This window comes from Malaclemys terrapin, chromosome 23 (genome assembly GCF_027887155.1).
Source record: "Malaclemys terrapin pileata isolate rMalTer1 chromosome 23, rMalTer1.hap1, whole genome shotgun sequence".
In the NCBI taxonomy this organism is placed as follows: Eukaryota; Metazoa; Chordata; order Testudines; family Emydidae; genus Malaclemys; species Malaclemys terrapin.
Window position 1 is genome coordinate 15,458,896 of NC_071527.1, and position 17,394 is coordinate 15,476,289.

Genomic DNA, 17,394 nt, shown 5'->3' on the forward strand with positions numbered 1-17,394 from the left:
CGTCCAGTGCTCTGTCCACTAGGCCGCGCTGCTGCCACTCAAAACCACACAGCTTAGCTCTCTGCCTGCGCTCACCTGTCCGTCTTGGAGCGTTTCTCAGAGCTGGTGACCTTTAGCTCCCCGTCAATCTTCGGCCTCCCGTACTGAGCCAGGGACTGTGACTAAGAGAAGGGGGACAGAAAACCAAACCATCTTACACGAATTCAGTCTGAGATGTATGGAACCAGCAGGCTGAACAGATGCCATATACCTCCCTTATGGCTGGCCCGAAGACGGTAAGAGTCTATGACTGCTACTGGATGATGGAGTCACTCTTATAGCTAAAGAGGGAAAACCTCTGTGCTGGGTCCTGGGTTCACTCCATGGGGGGCCATATTATATATGAGGCTGCACACGGTTCCTAGAGCTGTACAAAGGGTGGTAGCGATAATGCTGGGACCTTCTGCTCTAGAAATCCCACAGCGACCAGTAGGAGCGGGGAAAGGGAACTGGTCTAGAGGCAGCTGGAAGCTGTTGAGTGTGTATAACACACACTCCGGTTCGTATTGTATATACGTATTCCAGGGGAGAGGAGAAAAGTGATACAGTCGGCGGGGAAAAAATAATTTAAAAAGGCAATTTCGGTCGTTTGATATGATTAGTTCATTAAAGAGAACGCGCGAATGAAAAGAAATGAACAAAAAAATGAAAGGAAAGGAGTAAAACAATGAAAATGAAGGAAAAAGAATGAGAGAACAAATAAAATGAATGAAAGAGGGAAAACGAACTAATCAATGAATGAAAGAACCAACAACAGGCGAATGAATGACAAAAAGGAACAAATGAATAAAAGAAAATGAATTAAAGAACAAAAAAGGAAAAAGAGGAAGAATGGTTGAGGGAACAAACAAATAAAGGAGCGAACAAAAGGACGAGACAGGAGAAATGAACAAACAAGTAAAGGAATGAATAAATACAGGCGCGAACAAATGCAAGATTGAAAGAGGAAGAATGAACGAATAAAGGAACAAATGGATAAAGGAGCAAGCGTGAAACATGGTGGAGGAAGAATGAATGAATGAATGCAGGAAGAAAGAAATGGAGGAATAAACAAATGAAAGAGGAAAAGTGACCGAAGGAATGAAGGAGGGAACAAACAGACAAGGAAGAAGGGAAAAAGAAAGAAGAAGACCGAGGGAAGCAGCGAAGGCAGTAGCTGTGGCCCAGGGACTCACCAGTTTCTCTATGGAGAGCTGGAAGTTGGTGATCTGTTTCAGAGTCTCGTTGTCTCTCTTGATCTCGTTCACGCACTGTGCCAGGTCCTAGGGGATAGAGGGTGGGGACACACCGAGCCCTTGGTCAGCACCAGCCGTGCTTGGGGGTGCAATCCATGGCTGGGTTTTCCCTTCAGGGTCCCCGGGGCATTCTCTGCTGCGGGCACGGCCCTCTGAGGTCTGACCATTAAAAAGGGGGGTTTCCATGGGGCAGAGTGACATCCCTTGCTAGCAAAGGGGGCGCCAGATCCCTCCATTACTGCTCTGCCCTCCCCGCCACCCAATGGGGTGTACTGAATAGTCCCAGTGCAGCATCCCAGTAGCACCCCCCGACTGCCCTCTCCAGCCCCAGCCTCCCCACCCCACAAGCTCCCCAACTCTGCAGCCCCCAACCCACAAACCCCCCACCACTCCCCTCAGCACCAGCCTCCCCACCCCACAAGCCCCCCAACTCTGCAGCCCCCAGCCCACAAACCCCCCACCACTCCCCTCAGCACCAGCCTCCCCACCCAACAAACCCCCCAACTCTGCAGCCCACAGCCCCCACCACCACTCCCCTCAGCACCAGCCTCCCCACCCCACAAGCCCCCAACCCTTCAGCACCAGCCCCCAGCACTAGCTCCTCCACTACCCAGCTCACCGCACCAACAGCAACATATTTATTACGGTATATTTGTTAAATTATATTTATTCTGGTGTATTTATTTAGGCTTAACAGATTTTTTTGAATTTTAACTGAGACTATCAATGTTTATTTAATTTGTGTAGCTTTAAATTTTCACCGTTGCGCAAACTTCTGGGTTTTAAGCATATTTTTTCTCTATTTTTACTGGTTTAAATGTTCACACTTAGGGATACTTATGAGATGCTCAAACAATGACGTGCTGACAGCGGATTCAAAAACTGTGAACATCACACGTCGGACACACAAAGTAAATACCCTCCAATCAACAAATCGTCCCTGTTTTCACTGGTCATTCGCTAGTCCAGTGGTTCTCAACCGGGGGTCCGCAGCCCTCTGGGGGGCCCCAAGCCCTTTCAGGGTGGCCGCAGAGCCCCGCCGCTGAAACCCAGTTTCCCGAGCCCCGGCGCCCCCCGCGGGACTGAAGCGGGGAGCGGCGTGGGGATGAAGCCTTGAGCCCTGGCACCTCCCCACGGGACTGAAGCATTGAAGGGACACAAAGGTGTTGCCCCCCAAATTGCACTGCCTTACCCAGAGTGGGGTAGTCCTGGGGGCAGCTCCACCCCCCCACACACCTCCTCTCCCTCAGCCCCCCTCAGGCCCCACCCTAGGCAGGAAGACCGAGCCAGGCAGTGCGGGGCAGCTGCCCCTCTGGCTGGTGGTACCATGGAGTGGGCAGCTGTGGCATTCTCCCATCTGCCCACCCGGTGCTTGGGGTTGCGTCTGCTCCTCAGCTCCCAGCCTCTCTGACTGCTCACGCAGGCGGTCAGAGCTGCCCACGCAGAGCCCTCGGCCACCGGCTCCAGCCCCGGACAGGTGGGTGACCTGATGAGGTGAGTCGGGGGTGGAGGTGGCGCTCCCTCCCTGGACCCCGCTGTGCAGAGCTGGCCCGAGCCCTGCCGGCCCTTGCCCCTCCCACCCCCACCCCCCAATAGAAGTCAAACTACGCCTATGCCCCAGGGTCCCACCCCGGGCCCAGAGGCCCCCTGCGCTAGTCTACTTGTAACACGCCTCATTCAAAAGTCTAAGTCCCTGGATTTTGACTCTAATAAGGTCTCACCCCCCCAAAGCCCTGCCCCCACACTGCCCCTTCTCCCCAAGCCCCCATCACGCCTCTTCCCCAGAGCCCCCACTTCCCCCAATGACCCTGCCCCCCGCTCGCTCCTCTCCGCCCCCTCCCATCACTTGCCCTTACAGCCAGTGAAAAGTGTGGGGGCCACGACACCCTGTTCCGGTGCCCTTGTATTAATTATTATATTATATCATATTATGGTGTGTCTACACTTAAACATTTTCTGAAGTAGCTATTCCAGAATAAATCCACTTCCAAAGTGCATTAAGCTAAATTGGAAAAGGCATTTGTCTTCCAGAATAAGAGTGTCCACACTGGGACTTATACGAAAAGAACTCTTCTGGAATAGTGCAATTATTATTAATAACTATTACTTTTGTTATTAATTATTTATTATTATATTTTATAATTATTCCAGAAGAGGTGTTTATAATTATTACGATAATGTCATTTATTTAATAATTATTCCAGAGTAGCTACTTATCATTGTTATTTTCATTTCTATAGTTATTTTATTGTTACAAAATCATTATTCTGGAATAGATTTTATTATTAGTACTCATTTTAAAATAATTATCCTCGACTAGCTACTTGGTTTTGTTAATTATTCCGGAATAGCTATTTCGGTCCATTTCCACGTCTCCACAAGCCCTCGAGTCATTGAGATGTTTCGGAATCAACATTTTTCAGAATTTCCATTCTGAGGAAAATTTCAGCCTCAGGACAATGGTCCCCGTGCCCCTCCCCCTCACTCGCAATGTCAGAATTTCCCCCGGGGAGGGAAGTCCCTCTTCCACCCAGCCTTAAACAGGAACTTTCCTACCCTCACCTCCCAAGCATAAGTCCCTCTGATGCGCACAACCACCCGCCAGGCCCCGGAGCGTTTTGTGCCAGCCCAAGTCTGGCGACCAAAACACTGAGAGACCCTCACGACTGTCCCGAGAGTTGACAGCACCCGGGAGACGCAGAGCCGGCCTCACCCGCATGGCATCCAGCGCCAGCCGCAAGTTCTCCTTTTCTGTCGGCTCCACCGTATGTTTCACCAGCTCCTGGAGAGAGGAAATAAACCGGGATGGATTTGACCCACTCAAAGGCATTTCTGGCTCCTCCAGCAGAGGGTGCCAGGGTTCCCCAGCTCCCCAGAGCGAAGCATCATGGGGCAGAGCCAGGAGCCCATATAGTGCTGGGTGCTGTACGTTATTTATTAGGTATATTACGGTAGCACCTAGGTGCTCCAGTCATGGCCCAGGACCCCGTGGTGCTACGTCCTGTACAAACAAAGAGAACATAAAGACGGCTCCTGCACCGAAGAGCAGACTTGCTAGTCCGAAGCTGACCCCAGGCTTCAATGGAAGAGCTGGCCAGACCCAGCTGGTACGGAGGGGGATTATACCATGCCGAACACCTATAGGTTTTTTTTTTTTCCTGATGGTGGTCATTGTTCTGCCTATTTTATGGAGGGAAACTGAGGCACAGAGAGGGGAAAGGACTTGCCCATGGTCACACAGCAGGCCACTGGCACAGCCAGGAATAGAAGCCAGGAGTCTTGATCCCCAGCCTACCCCCTCCTTTAGCCAACAAGACCCCACTCCCCTCCCTGAGCTGAAAATAGAACCCAGGTGTCCTGACTCCCAATCCATGACCCTTCTGCATAGACCACCCCCCCTTGACCAGGGTCCTTCGTGCCCACCCCCAGCTTCCAGCCGAGGGTCCGTACCTGTAGGAGCAGATGGTATTTCAGCACCCGTTGCATGGGCACCATCAGCAGGTCACGCAGGGTGAAGCGCCCATTGTTGGCTCGCTGGGAGCATTCCTACACAACAGGATTGCAGGACAGGACAGCATTGGCAGGGGGAGATGCCCAGTGTGCTGAGGGCCAGAAGGACCCACAAAGACTAGGGCCAGTCCTATGTGATGGGACACCCATAGGGCCTCAGCTACCTCCCGTATGAGCCAGGACTATGGAACCCATCCACCCCGTGACCCCACGGAACCTCCTGCCGTGTCCTCTGAACCCCCTGACCCTGCACCTCCTGCCGTGCCCTCTGAACCCCTCGACCCTGCACCCCCTGCCGTGTCCTCTGAGCCCCTCGACCCTGCACCTCCTGCCGTGTCCTCTGAGCCCCTCGACCCTGCACCTCCTGTCGTGCCCTCTAAACCTCCCAATCCCATGGCACCTCCCACAGTGCCCTATCAGCCCTGACCCCATGGCACCTCCCGCCATACCTCTGAACCCCCCTGATCCTGGCACATCTTCCATGCCCTCTGATGTCCCCAGCCCATTCCTGCTTAGGGGGTTCCCGTTAGCACGGAGGGATGTGGGGGGTGGGGCTGTAGTTAGAGGATGGATGGGGAGTGGCTAGGGTGATACAGAACCATGGCCCTGACCTCCAGCTTCATCCTCACGTCCATGCTGGCACCAGCCACTTGGTCCAGACACCGGCTGGCGGCTTCCACCTGACTGCAGTATCTGCCGTAGAGCAGGAACCTGGGAGGGCAAAGGGGAGTAGGGGTGTGAGCCGGGGGAGGGGAGGGAGAGCTGGAATGTGGCCCTGGCCCAGTCTGGAAAGAACCCTTGGCTTGTCTTCTTCCTGTCTCCACCCACAGCCGAGGGGAGGGAGAAAGAAAGAAAGAAAGGTGGGAACTCAGGAAAGAGGTGCTGGGAGCCCCGTATCCTGGGAACGGAGAGTGGGGGACACAGGGACCAGCTGTGCCCTGACTCCCTGGACCTACCTCTGCTCTCCGAGTGGGAAGGGAGCTCCCACGAGGTGGGCTTAGCTTTCTTGCTCAGCAGAAGGCACCATGGGGGCAGGGAATAAAGAAGTGGGGTGGGGGCGGTGGTGAGAAGGAGGCATCTCCACGGATTCTTCTAGACACTGGGCTCTTGGGGCAGGAAGGAGAAAGGGGAACCGACCCTTGCCCCAGCAAGGTCAAGGGGGACGGGGAAGAACATGTGGCTTCAGAGCATGCCCAAGTGACCCCACTAGGGGAAGCTCCTGCACCTCTCCCCAGGGGTTCTTCTCCCCACCCTCACCTTTCCGGACAAGCCTCACCTTTCCTTGTACTTGATAAAGACCTGGTAGAGGTTCTGGGCGTTGCTGAAGGACAGGACATTCTTCAGGTCATCCAAGAAGAATCGATGCACCTTCACGAGGTCCTAGGAGCGGTTGGGGGGCAGAGGAATCAGCTCAGAGCCACTCAACCTGCCACAACTAGCTCGCTCACCAGCTATGGGCTGTACAGAAACATCACGTGCACCATGCTGGAGTCCCAGGGGAGGCAGACTTAGATCTAGACCCCAGGATTAGACTGTGGAACCCACCGGGACATGTGCTTCCTGGGCTAACACCTGATGTGAAATTTGCCCAGTCCCCACTTATGGAGCAGGAACCCATTGTAGTGGGTGCTGTACACACACAGAACAAAAATATCAGTGGGGCCAGACCGCCAGCTGGTGCAAATGGGTGTGGCCCCACTGGAGTCAATGGGCCCGACCCTCCAGCTGGTGTTACTGAGATTCCCTTGTTCTAACAACCAGGCCGCACTCCTATCCAGAAATAAAACCCAGGAGTCCTGACTAACAATCCATCTTGATCTAAGCAGTAGACCCACACTGTTTCCCACAGCAAGGAATAGAACCTAGGAGTTCTGACTACAAGCTAGCTCGTCCTAACCAGTAGGCCACACTCCCCTACCAGAGCCTTTCAATTCTAGGAACCTACCCATGACCTACTGCAGGAGATAGGGCGACATTCATAACTACCCCTGCATGGATTGCCAGTGTAATTTGGTTTGATGGCCCTCAGCACAGGCTGCTGCCTTTAGAGATAAAGGAGCAACTCTATCCGCTGCTAGCAGTAGCAGCTTGTTATCCACTTTGTGGAACAGCCACTAGAATGGGGGGATATATAGCACACAGTCCCCTAAACAGGGAAGGTGGATTGATGGGTGGTATTTAGGCTGGGTTTCCAGGCCGGAGCTTAGTTTGAGTCAGGAGAGGTATATGAAAAAGAGATCAACTTACCTCGATGTTGATGAAAATGTTCTCCATGTCCTCGGGTTTTAGAAATCTCTGCAGGGGCTTCATAAAGTGCTGCAAACACACAACGGGGAGTCGTCACGCAGGGCAGACCTGTCTGAATCACACGGCTCAGGGGCCGGATTCCACAGACAAACCCTGGCTGGATTTTCATGGAACAGACCCAAGGGGGCGGGGGTCGCTGGGACCGCAGACGGGGTAGTGGGCAAGGAAACAGCATTGTCATTTAAAGGGGCCACCTTCCTGGAGAGGGTAAAACATGTGCCGCTGTGATTCAGGGGTTCAAGGTCAAATGTGTAAGCTAAAAGTTGAAGGTTACAGTTCTCCAGGAGTTAAAGCATCATTCAATCTAAAGTTAAAGTGAGCTCAATCTATTTAGCTTAACAAAGAGAAGGTGAAGGGGTGATGTGATTATGGCCAATAAGTACTGACATGGGAAACAAATATTAGATAACAGGCTCTTCTTCTAGCAGAGAAAGGTCTAACATGATCCAATGGCTGGAAGTTGAAGCCAGACAAATTCAGACTGGAAACAAGGCGTAAACTTTTAACGGGAAGGGTAATTAACCATTGAAACAATTGACCGAGGGTTGTGGTGGATTCTCCCATCACTTTTTAAATCAAAATTGGATGTTTTTGTCAAAGCTCTGCTCTAGGAAGTATTTTTGGGGAAGTTCTTTGGCCTGTGTCATCCAGGAGGTCAGACTAGATGATCACCATGGGCCTTTGTAGACTTGGAATCTCTCATTCTATGTCTCTAAGCTTGAAGGTTAACGGTTAAAGTGATTCAGGAGTTAAAGGTTGGTCCAAATTTTTCTGTTGCAATTTTTTGGATGGAAAATTGGAGCGCTGACATTTTCACAGACAGCGTCTGCCTTCATCCAACATTTCTGATTTTTCTTTTTTGGGTCAGAAAACTGAAAAACGTCCAGCTCTGGACCAAAACTCTTGGAGGGGGTTTCTTTTCTTTTCATTTTTTCGTCAAAAACATTTCAGGTTTTTGATGAAAAATCAAAATTGCTCACTGAAAATCGTGTTCTCAATTAAATGGTTTGCAGAACCCCCGGCATTTTTGTACCGGCTCTAGGGGAAAACTCCTCTTCTCTGGAAGTATGGTGAGAACTAGCGGACTCATCCCCCATGGTGGGGCGGTTGTCTGTGGGGACTGAACCTGCAGCGTCTGGAGCTAAAAGTTGGTGGTTTTGTTGCTTGAGTTCTAGGCGGTAGAATCTTTTATACGGCTACATATGGTGCAGCCACTAAAGGGCTAGTAAGGGCGATACAGTCTGTAGTCACCGCCTCCACCCCAAGTAGCACCACGGCGATCTTTGGCCCCATGCCGCCATTGGCTCTGACCCTCTTTCATGCCAACCTGGCCTTTTCAAGGGTGTCCTCCCAGCTCCTGCCGCCCACGCAGCCCTCCCATTAAGGGGGCAGGGGAAGCCAAACTGAGATGAGTCCCTTGTTCACACCTCTGCCTATGTCACCGGGGGAATGGTCCGCACCCCCAGCTGGCCGAGCGGCCAGCAGAGATGGCAGGACTGGTGGGCCGCCCACCTGCCGTACCTGGTAGATGGATTCTAGTGTGTCTGTGTATTTCTCCTCCGTCTGTCTGATTTCTTGAAGGCAGCAGTTCCGCTTATCCAGCTCTGTCATCTTCTGCTGCAGGAAGACACAGTGCAGATACTTGACATTCAGTAACCTTAACCCCGGGGGCCAGATGCCCAGCTGGAGACCCCATGACCCTCCCCAAGCTAGTAATCGAACCCAGGGGTCCAGACTCAAAGCCCCCTCTACTCTAACCACTAGACTCCAGCTCTCTTCCCAAGCTGGGAACAAAGCCCAAGAGTGCTGACTCCCTCTCCTCTACCCCCTAGACCCCACTCCCCTTCCAGGAGTCATGACTGCCATCCCCTCCTCCTCGAACCTCTACATCCTACTCCTCTACCAGAGCTGGGAACAGAACCCAGGAGTCCTGACTCCCAGCCCCTGGCTTTGACCACTAGCTCACACTCCCCTCCCCAGAGAATGGAACCCAGGAGTCCTAGGATATCACCACATGCTGAACACCTCGAGCCACCTTCGGGGTACAGCCCACTCCAGCAGCAGGGTCTCAGCAATGCATCCTTCCTCTTACTTACTGGCATGACAACCGGCTCCGACCTCATCAGGTCTTCGTAGATTTCATCTCCTTCCGCCTCCTCATTCTCCACGCAGTCGTACAGGTCGTCATCTTCCTCCACCGTGTCACTGGGGAGTTGAGAGTGAGAAGGACGCTCAGTGCCCTGGACCGGGTCTGACCCCTTAGCTTGCAGAACAGTCCAGATGTTCAAACTCAAGGGCCAAAATTCAATATTTAGGCACCTAAATAAGTGGTCTGATTCTCAGAAGTGATGAGCTCCCCCAAGGGTTCCTCGGCACCCTCTGATTAATATCTGCACAGACCCCGACTGAGATCAGGGCCCCATTGTGCCAGGCGCTGCACAGACCTGGACTGAAATCAGGGCCCCCATTGTGCTAGGCACTGCACAGACCTGGACTGAGATCAGGGCCTGTTGTCTTGGGCACTGCACGGACCCCAAAAAAGATGGGAGCCCTCATTGTGCCGGACACCTCACAGACTCCAAGCCAGATCAGGGCCCCCATTATTCCGGGCACTGCACAGACCCCAACCAAGATTGGGGCCCCCCTTGTGCTGGGCCAGTGTTTAATTTTTTGCCAGGGCTGAGCCCCGGCACCTCCAGGCTTGGCAGTTCAGAGCCCCGGCACCTCCGGGCCTGGCAGTTCAGAGCCCCGGCACCTCCGGGCTTGGCAGTTCAGAGCTCCGGCACCTCCGGGCTTGGCAGTTCAGAGCCCCGGCACCTCCGGGCTTGGCAGTTCAGAGCCCCGGCACCTCTGGGCCTGGCAGTTCAGAGCCCCGGCACCTCTGGGCCTGGCAGTTCAGAGCCCCGGCACCTCTGGGCCTGGCAGTTCACAGCCCCGGCACCTCCGGGCTTGGCAGTTCAGAGCCCCGGCACCTCCGGGCTTGGCAGTTCGTAGCCCCGGCACCTCCGGGCCTGGCAGTTCGTAGCCCCGGCACCTCCGGGCCTGGCAGTTCAGAGCCCCGGCACCTCTGGGCCTGGCAGTTCAGAGCCCCGGCACCTCCAGACTTGCCACATCAGTTATGAATGTAAAAAAGTGGCTTGAGCCCCGGCACGTTTTCATGACAAATTAAGCACCGTGTTGGACACTGCACAGACACATAATGAGAGAGTCCCCGCCCCGAAGAGTTTGCAATATAAACAGGCAAGTCAAAGTCAAGAGCCTAGTCTCCATTTTACAGAGGCAGAGGCGCCCAGTGGAAAAGCAGGGAACAGGACCCTTTTGAGGGCCAAGCCAATGCTCTCTCCAGGTCACCCCCTATGGCTTTTGGTGGAGACGCCGAGGGCACTTACTCAATCTGATCCGAAAGGTCACCATAAACGTCGTTGTCCGCGACGCTGTCCTCGGTGGGGAAGGGCCTGAAAGAGGACAGAGCCGGCTCGTGATCAGGTTATAACGCGGGCAAGCCTCGTTCGCGAACGTCTCCTCTCCAGGAGGGTTCGTCTCCCTGGCCTTTTCTCCTCTCCGTTTTACCCTTGCTGCCCCATGTCCCAGCGGCACAGGGCTGCCTGCATCCCTGCCCCTGTCATGGAGCTGATCAGCCAGAAGGGGTCACTCAAGAAGCTGTCTGTGGGCAAACTTGGACAGATGTCACGGTCAACCAAGATGGCCATTTGCTAACCACATGACCACCACAGCTGATAACTTCTAATTGAGGGGAAGGTCTGGGAGGCACGACTAGGCCCTCAGATAGGGTTTGATGGGGAACGGTTTTCCTGTCCTGCAAATATAAGAGTTGAACATTTTTCCCATATCGAATTGGGGGCAAAAAGCTAGTCCTGCATTGAGAAAAGTAATTTTTTTTTTCATTTCAGGTGCATTGAAATGTTTCATTTCAATCATTTCAAACGTGTTGTTTAGACCGGCCAATTTATCCTCTTTTTTTAAAAAAAACTTTTTTTTTACCTGTCTAATTAGCTTCAATCTCCCAACGAAAAGTTGTTTCCAACTGGAGAACCGGGATTTTTCCATTTTGAAAATGTCCAAACAACACATTCTGACCATCTCAAAACTTTCTTCTGAGTCAGGAAGAATTTGACCAACTTTCACAGTCAGTTTTGGTGTCAAGGAATCAGCATTTTCCGATGAAAAAATGATTTATTGGAAAATTCCTACCCTCGATATCACCCAGTGTGGGACTCTGAATCCCTGGGTGGTGGATTCTAGACCCATGTAGGCTGCCTGATTAGGACCATAAACTAGGATCCTTCTCAGCAAGGAGAGGCCACGTGATATTAATGAACTACCAAGCTTATTAATCCAACCACTAGCACATTCCAAAGAGAAATGAAGCCACCCCACATATGCATATTCAAATTCCTTGCTGTAGCACTCAACCGGGGTGCGTTGCCAACCTTACTTACATGATCCCTTTGGCTTGAGCTACCTGAGTCCATGAGAGAATCGACAAGGTCTCGATCACCTGGGAGGGGAGAGAAGGGCGTGTTACATCAGCGGACAAGATGGACAATTGCAAGGGTGGCAACAGAACCGTAGCGAGGGTGGATTGGACCCACAGAACCCGGATGGGAACTCCCCGAGTCTCTGAGAATGCAGCGTTGCCCCGTGAGAACGTTAAACTGAGAGCAATGGAGAGTGATCCCCCATCCACTGAGCACAATGGAGACTCCCACTCCCAGGGAACGCTCAGCACGGTTGCAAATATGGCCCCTTGGTGCTAAACCCCAGGGGTTTCCATGCCCTGGGTTAAAATAAGAAGCAGCTGGGGATCTTCCCAGGATTTTCCCAGCCTCAAAGCCTGCCGGACCAGCTGACCTCAATCCCCAAATGTGCGGCTTTCCCCAAGTACAAAAAGAAAAAACCAGGAATGCCTCTGTCCAGGGAGCTTTTATTCCGGAGAGCAAGAAAGAACCAATGTAAAGTCTCCATGAAAGCGAGACGAACACGTACTCAGAGCCGCAGGGTCTCTCACACACAAAGTCCCTTTGTAACACCCTGCATCTGGACTGCAACACGGAACAATAGCGGCCCAGCAGCTGTCTCTGCAGACAGATAAGGAGAACACTCTACATTTAAAGTCACTGGACACAGATCTTCTTTCAGGCTTCGTATAGCGCTACAAACACACACCAATTATCTGGGGGCTTTGGGTGCTCCCCATTAACCCAAGACATTCACATTCTTGGGCTTCTTCTCTACACGTGGTTTTAAGGACTGTGGGACCTTCGGGTTGAAAGGGGCAATATAAAGCTATGTTAAACTCCCCCCCCCCCATTGTTCTGGGCACTGCATGGACCCCCACCGAGATCATGACCTCACTGTGCTGGGCGCTGCAGAGTCACTGTAAGAAACAGGCCCTGCCCTGAAGAGTTTATAATCTAAATAGACAAAGTGTGGGCCAGGAAATAGAGACCCGAGGGGGGAAGCGACTTGCCCCTAGTTCAGTGGCAGGAAATGCTCCCGACGTTGTCCCCGAACTCTGGGGCAGTTCTCCAGGCCCAGACGCGCAGCGGCAGAGTTCTATTTAGGGTTACTTGAATTGTGAGCTCTGTGGAACAAGGAACTTCTCTTTGCTCTGTGTTTGTACAGCACCTGGCACACCGGGTCTTGGTCCGTGACTGGGGCTCCCAGGCACGGCCATAATCATGATAAATAATAATAATTCTAGGCTCGATCCAGCAACACCGAGGTGACCCTAAGGGACAGGCCAGGGCAGCTAAAATGACTATTCCAGACCCAGAACGAGGTCGCTGTGCTGCAGTGTGACATGGGAGCCCTGCAGACGTTGCCCAGCGCGCTGATCCTGCCAAGCCAATGTTGCGGCGCTGACTGCCTGCCTTCTTCCCTAAGACAGAGCTGGAGTGTCGGGGCTGGCTGGGGAGCAAAGGAAGTGAGTATTTGGGGTGTGTATGGTGGGGCCTAACTCGCTCCGGGGCTCCGGATGACTCTCCAAGATGGCTGCCTCATAAGCCAAAGCCCCAAGTGACTCCAATCGAGGGCTGCCAACCAGACAGTCCAGGTTTCAGCTGGTGTGTCATTTGACAAGCCCTGAAGTCCTGCTTTTTGATCGTGGGGAGGGGAGAGGTGGAGCAGGGGCTTTGCGGAAAGAGGTGGGGGCTCGGGGGTCCGGTTACCAGCCATTAGAAAGGTGGCACCCTACTCCAGTCAAGGCTAAAAGGGGGCCAGGGAGCAGGGGGGTGGGGTGTGATTGGGCACTCAATGGTCCACAGGCATCTTAAAGCCTCTTAAAGGGGGCAGGGCAGGGATGATCCGAGATAGGCTCTGTGTGATATCTTGGGACATTTGATCTGTGGTGCAGGTTATGTCACCTCAGACTGGCCTGTCTGGGAGGAAGCACAAAACTCTCCACTTCCTTCTTGGCCAGGACTATTTGACACATTCTGGGGTGTGCGGGGAGAGCTTTTCCCTTTTCCCTGTTCAGCAGTGTTCATGGGAGGAGGCTCCGGGGAGGGTGTCACTGTCACACAAGTCACTGAAAGGCAGCAGCAGGGAGGTTGATGTACTAGCCGTGACCATGAGGCCTAGTGCATGGATGGGGGGGCTTCAGGGACGGGCGACGGGAATGATGAAGAGCCTGGAAGAACTCTCCTATGAAGAGAGATTGAAGCCAACAGGAGGCAAATATACGGATACAGAATAAGGGATTCATAGATTATAAAAACCAGAAGGGACATTGTGATCAAGTCGGACAACTAGAGAAAACAGAGGGGGAGCGTTTCATTGCCCTGTTGGGCTACCAGCACAAGTGGCCCCTTTGAATGAAATTGAACAGTGGCAAAGGAAATGCTTTTTCCACATGATGGGTGATTAGCCGGTGGAACTCCTTGCCACAGGACACTGCCATGGCCAAGAATTTGCCAAGATTCAAAGGAGAATTGGCTGTTTACGTGGACAACAAGGAGATCCAGAGTTAGATCAGCAAATGTTAAATGTTTTGGAAGAGAGAGAAACTCATCAGGGCACAAAACAACCCCTCACTATTAGGGATGAAGAGAAGATTTTCCTGAGGGGAGATTATCCCACCTGAGCCTCTACAGCATGTAGTGCTGGCCACTGTCTGAGGCAGAATATGGGACTAGATGGACTCTGAGACTGACCGTTATTGTTATTTATTAGGAGTATTACGGTAGCTCCTAGGAGCCCCAATCTTGGCCTAGGACCCCATTGTGCTAGACACTGTACATTATTTATTAGGTGTATTATGGTAGTGCTAGACGCCCCAGTCATAGATCAGGTGCTAATTGTGCTAGGTGCTGTACAAACATAGAACAAAGAGACAGTCCCTGCCCCCAAAGAACTTTTTCAGTCTGGCAGTTCCTATTTCATTTCCCCAAAGCCCGGTAAACTAGTAACTCTCTTCCCTAGGTGCTTATCTGACCCTCACCAGTGTCATGTCCGAGCACCTCACAATCTTTACTGCATTTACTCTCCCAACACCCCCTGGATGGCAGAGCAGGGCTGTTGTGCCCATTGTACAGATGGGAACTGAGGCACAGAGATTTGCCCAAGGTCACACAGAGAAGCTGTGGCAGAGCAAGGAACCTAACCCTGGTCTCCTCAGCACTGCTCCGTCCTCAGCATCGTTGTAGTACGGGAATGTGGAGCATCAGCGGTTCTCAGCATGCATGGGAGAGAGCGCCCAGGTCAGGCTTCACCTCTCTTCTTTGGCTGCCAGCGTGGGGTGGGGCAAGATCAGTGCCAATTGCGAGGGTTTGGGATGCGGCCTGCTAGGATCTGGGCTGAGACCCAGCAAACTCACTCCCACCAGATTCTAATCTCCTCTCTACACGTCTCCTTACAGATACGCAGCCAGCTCCACTGTCGCCAAGGTCTCAAAATGGAGCAAACCGAGCCCGGGCTATAATAGTAACAGCTAGTTCTCCTGGAGCACTTTTCATCTGTAGATCTCAAAGCCCTTTTCAAAGGAATCCGTAGCACTATCCCGACTGTACAGGTGGGGAAACTGAGGCACGGAGGTGAGGCAGTGACTTGCCCAAAGCCATCCAGCAGGCCAGTGGCAGAGGTGAGATCCCCGGAGAAAGGAAATTACAGGACAGTTCAAACGTCAAGTATGGGATTGCAACTGGCGATTTCTCACATGCTGACCTGGGCATCCTCCATCCCAAAGAGGCAATTCTCCATAGTCTAAAGCGGGAAACTGAGGCACGGGAGGTGGGGGCGGGGAAGCGACGTGCTTAAAGTCGTGTGGTGAGTCAGTGGCAAAAACGGGAATAGAACCCAGACTCCCAGGCCCCCTGCTCTAACCACTTGAGGCCACTCCCCTCCCAGAACTGGATTTAGAACCCAGGAGTCCTGGCTCCTAGCCTGCCCTGTTCTAAACACTGCACTCCCCTCTCAAAGCTGGGGAGAGAACCCAGAAGCAGCTATTCGTCAAAACTAACTAACAAATGCTAGACTGTGGCACATAGGTAAGGAGACCCTCCATCAATAGTTGGAAATGCCAGGCAAATAAAAGACAGCTTCTGAGTGGACAGCCCAGGGGACACTGAACCCGGGGATCCCCACATCTTTCAGCATGAGTCTCTCCAGCTTCCGCTACAGAAGCGGCTTCATTGCAGCTCTAACCAACCCACCGTCTCTGTGGCTCAGGCACAGAACGGGGGACACGTAACACACTCTGAGCACCCCATCCCCTTCCTGGATGGAATCAGAACTGGGTCAACTGTGTGTGTGTCATCATAGGCCCTATACTGCCAACAGCAAATGGCGTTTCTGCCGCTTCGCAGGTGTCAGAGCCAGAGGATGACCTACGGCAATAATAGTATCCTCTAGCGCTTTTCAGCTCAAAGCACTTTGCAAAGGAAGCGAGGTTTGTTATCCCCATTTTACAGAGGGGAAAACTGAGGCCCGGGGCGGCAACATGATTTGCCCACAGTCACCGGCAAAGCTAGCGCTAGAACACACGTCTCCCAGTTCAGTGGTCTAACCACTAGACCACACTGCCTCATACTATCAGACTTTTATGGCCCCAAATATCACAATATCTGAGCGCACCTGACTCTCTTTAATCTGTATTTATCCTCACACAATCCTGGGAGATAAGGCAGTACTTTGATCCCCATCTGATAGCTAGGAGAGCAGATGCGCAGGGAGATCTGCCCAAGGCCACGCTGGAAGCCTGTAGCAAAGCAGGGCCTTGCACCCAGCTGGTCAGTAAGTGCTCTAACCATTGCACCATCCCATCCCCGAGTCTCAGATCTGAAGCACCAGGGGTCTAACTTTGCGCCTCCACCCCTGTCACCGTGAAGCCCCCGTCCCCCATGACGTGTAGCGGCATCACAATACACGGCCAGTATGTGACACACGCACCCAACCATTCAGCTCTGTGAAAGCCAGAGAAAGCTGCCGGCCCCAGCTCCTCTTCCACGCCCCAGCAGAACAGAAACTGAGCGAGCGGCCCAACCTCGACAGGATGCGAGATCTAAAAGAAAAACCACACACGGGCTGCAGAGCCAGAGACACAGCAGGCGCGTCTTGCGTGCAGTGAGAACGCGACCTTCGCTGATCCACAGATTTTGGGGCTAGACGAGACCATTCGAGCATCAAATCGAAGCTCCCGTAGAGCTCAGGCTGGAGAATTTCCCCCCGTCACCCCCCATCTTGAGCCCAACCACTTGCGTTTGGCTAAAACATCTTCCAGAAAGGCTGTATCTGAAAACCTCAAGAGATGGAGAATCCACCACTTCCCTGGGGAGTTTCTGTCAATGACGACCCCACACACACTGTTTAAAATTGGTGCCTTGTTTCTCATTTGAATGAGTCTGGCTTTTCCCTTCCAGCCGCTGGTTTTTGCTGACCCTTTCTTCATTTGACTAAAGAGCCCTTTAATAGACGGTATTTTTCTTCTGCATCTGTATGTTGTCTACACTGTACATTCTGGTATGTCTACACTGCAGTCGAAGACCCATGGCACGGCCGTGGCTGGCCCAGGTCAGCTGACTTGGGATTGCAGGGCTGTCAAATTGCAGGGTAGATGTTTGAGCTCGGGTTGGGGGTGGATCTCAGAGCCCAGGGTCCAGATTGAGTGTCTACACTGCTGTTTCTAGCCCCGCAGCCCGAGTCAGCTGGGCCAGGCTCTGCGCCTTGCTGCCCTGGGTTTTATAATCGCAGTGTAGACGTACCCCAAGCCTGGGCTCTGATTCAGGTTTGAGCCCAAGCCCCCCTTTCGTCTACACACAGATCAGTCTGATTCGGGTCAGCAAGC

At 52.7% G+C, this 17,394-nt stretch overlaps 1 protein-coding gene across 2 annotated transcripts in view; it reads right to left on the reverse strand.

Moving 5' to 3' along the window:
- Window positions 1-17,394, reverse strand: part of VAV1 (vav guanine nucleotide exchange factor 1) — a 56,833-nt gene that overhangs the window by 13,625 nt on the left and 25,814 nt on the right. For both annotated transcript variants that reach the window (XM_054012469.1, XM_054012468.1), the window contains 11 exons: window positions 11,552-11,610; window positions 10,481-10,546; window positions 9,188-9,296; window positions 8,613-8,708; window positions 7,032-7,100; window positions 6,061-6,164; window positions 5,396-5,495; window positions 4,725-4,820; window positions 3,988-4,056; window positions 1,215-1,301; window positions 76-161 (listed from right to left, as the gene is read on the reverse strand). In XM_054012469.1, the coding sequence (XP_053868444.1) occupies window positions 76-161; window positions 1,215-1,301; window positions 3,988-4,056; window positions 4,725-4,820; window positions 5,396-5,495; window positions 6,061-6,164; window positions 7,032-7,100; window positions 8,613-8,708; window positions 9,188-9,296; window positions 10,481-10,546; window positions 11,552-11,610 (941 nt within the window). The remainder of the gene's footprint in view (window positions 1-75; window positions 162-1,214; window positions 1,302-3,987; window positions 4,057-4,724; window positions 4,821-5,395; window positions 5,496-6,060; window positions 6,165-7,031; window positions 7,101-8,612; window positions 8,709-9,187; window positions 9,297-10,480; window positions 10,547-11,551; window positions 11,611-17,394) is intronic.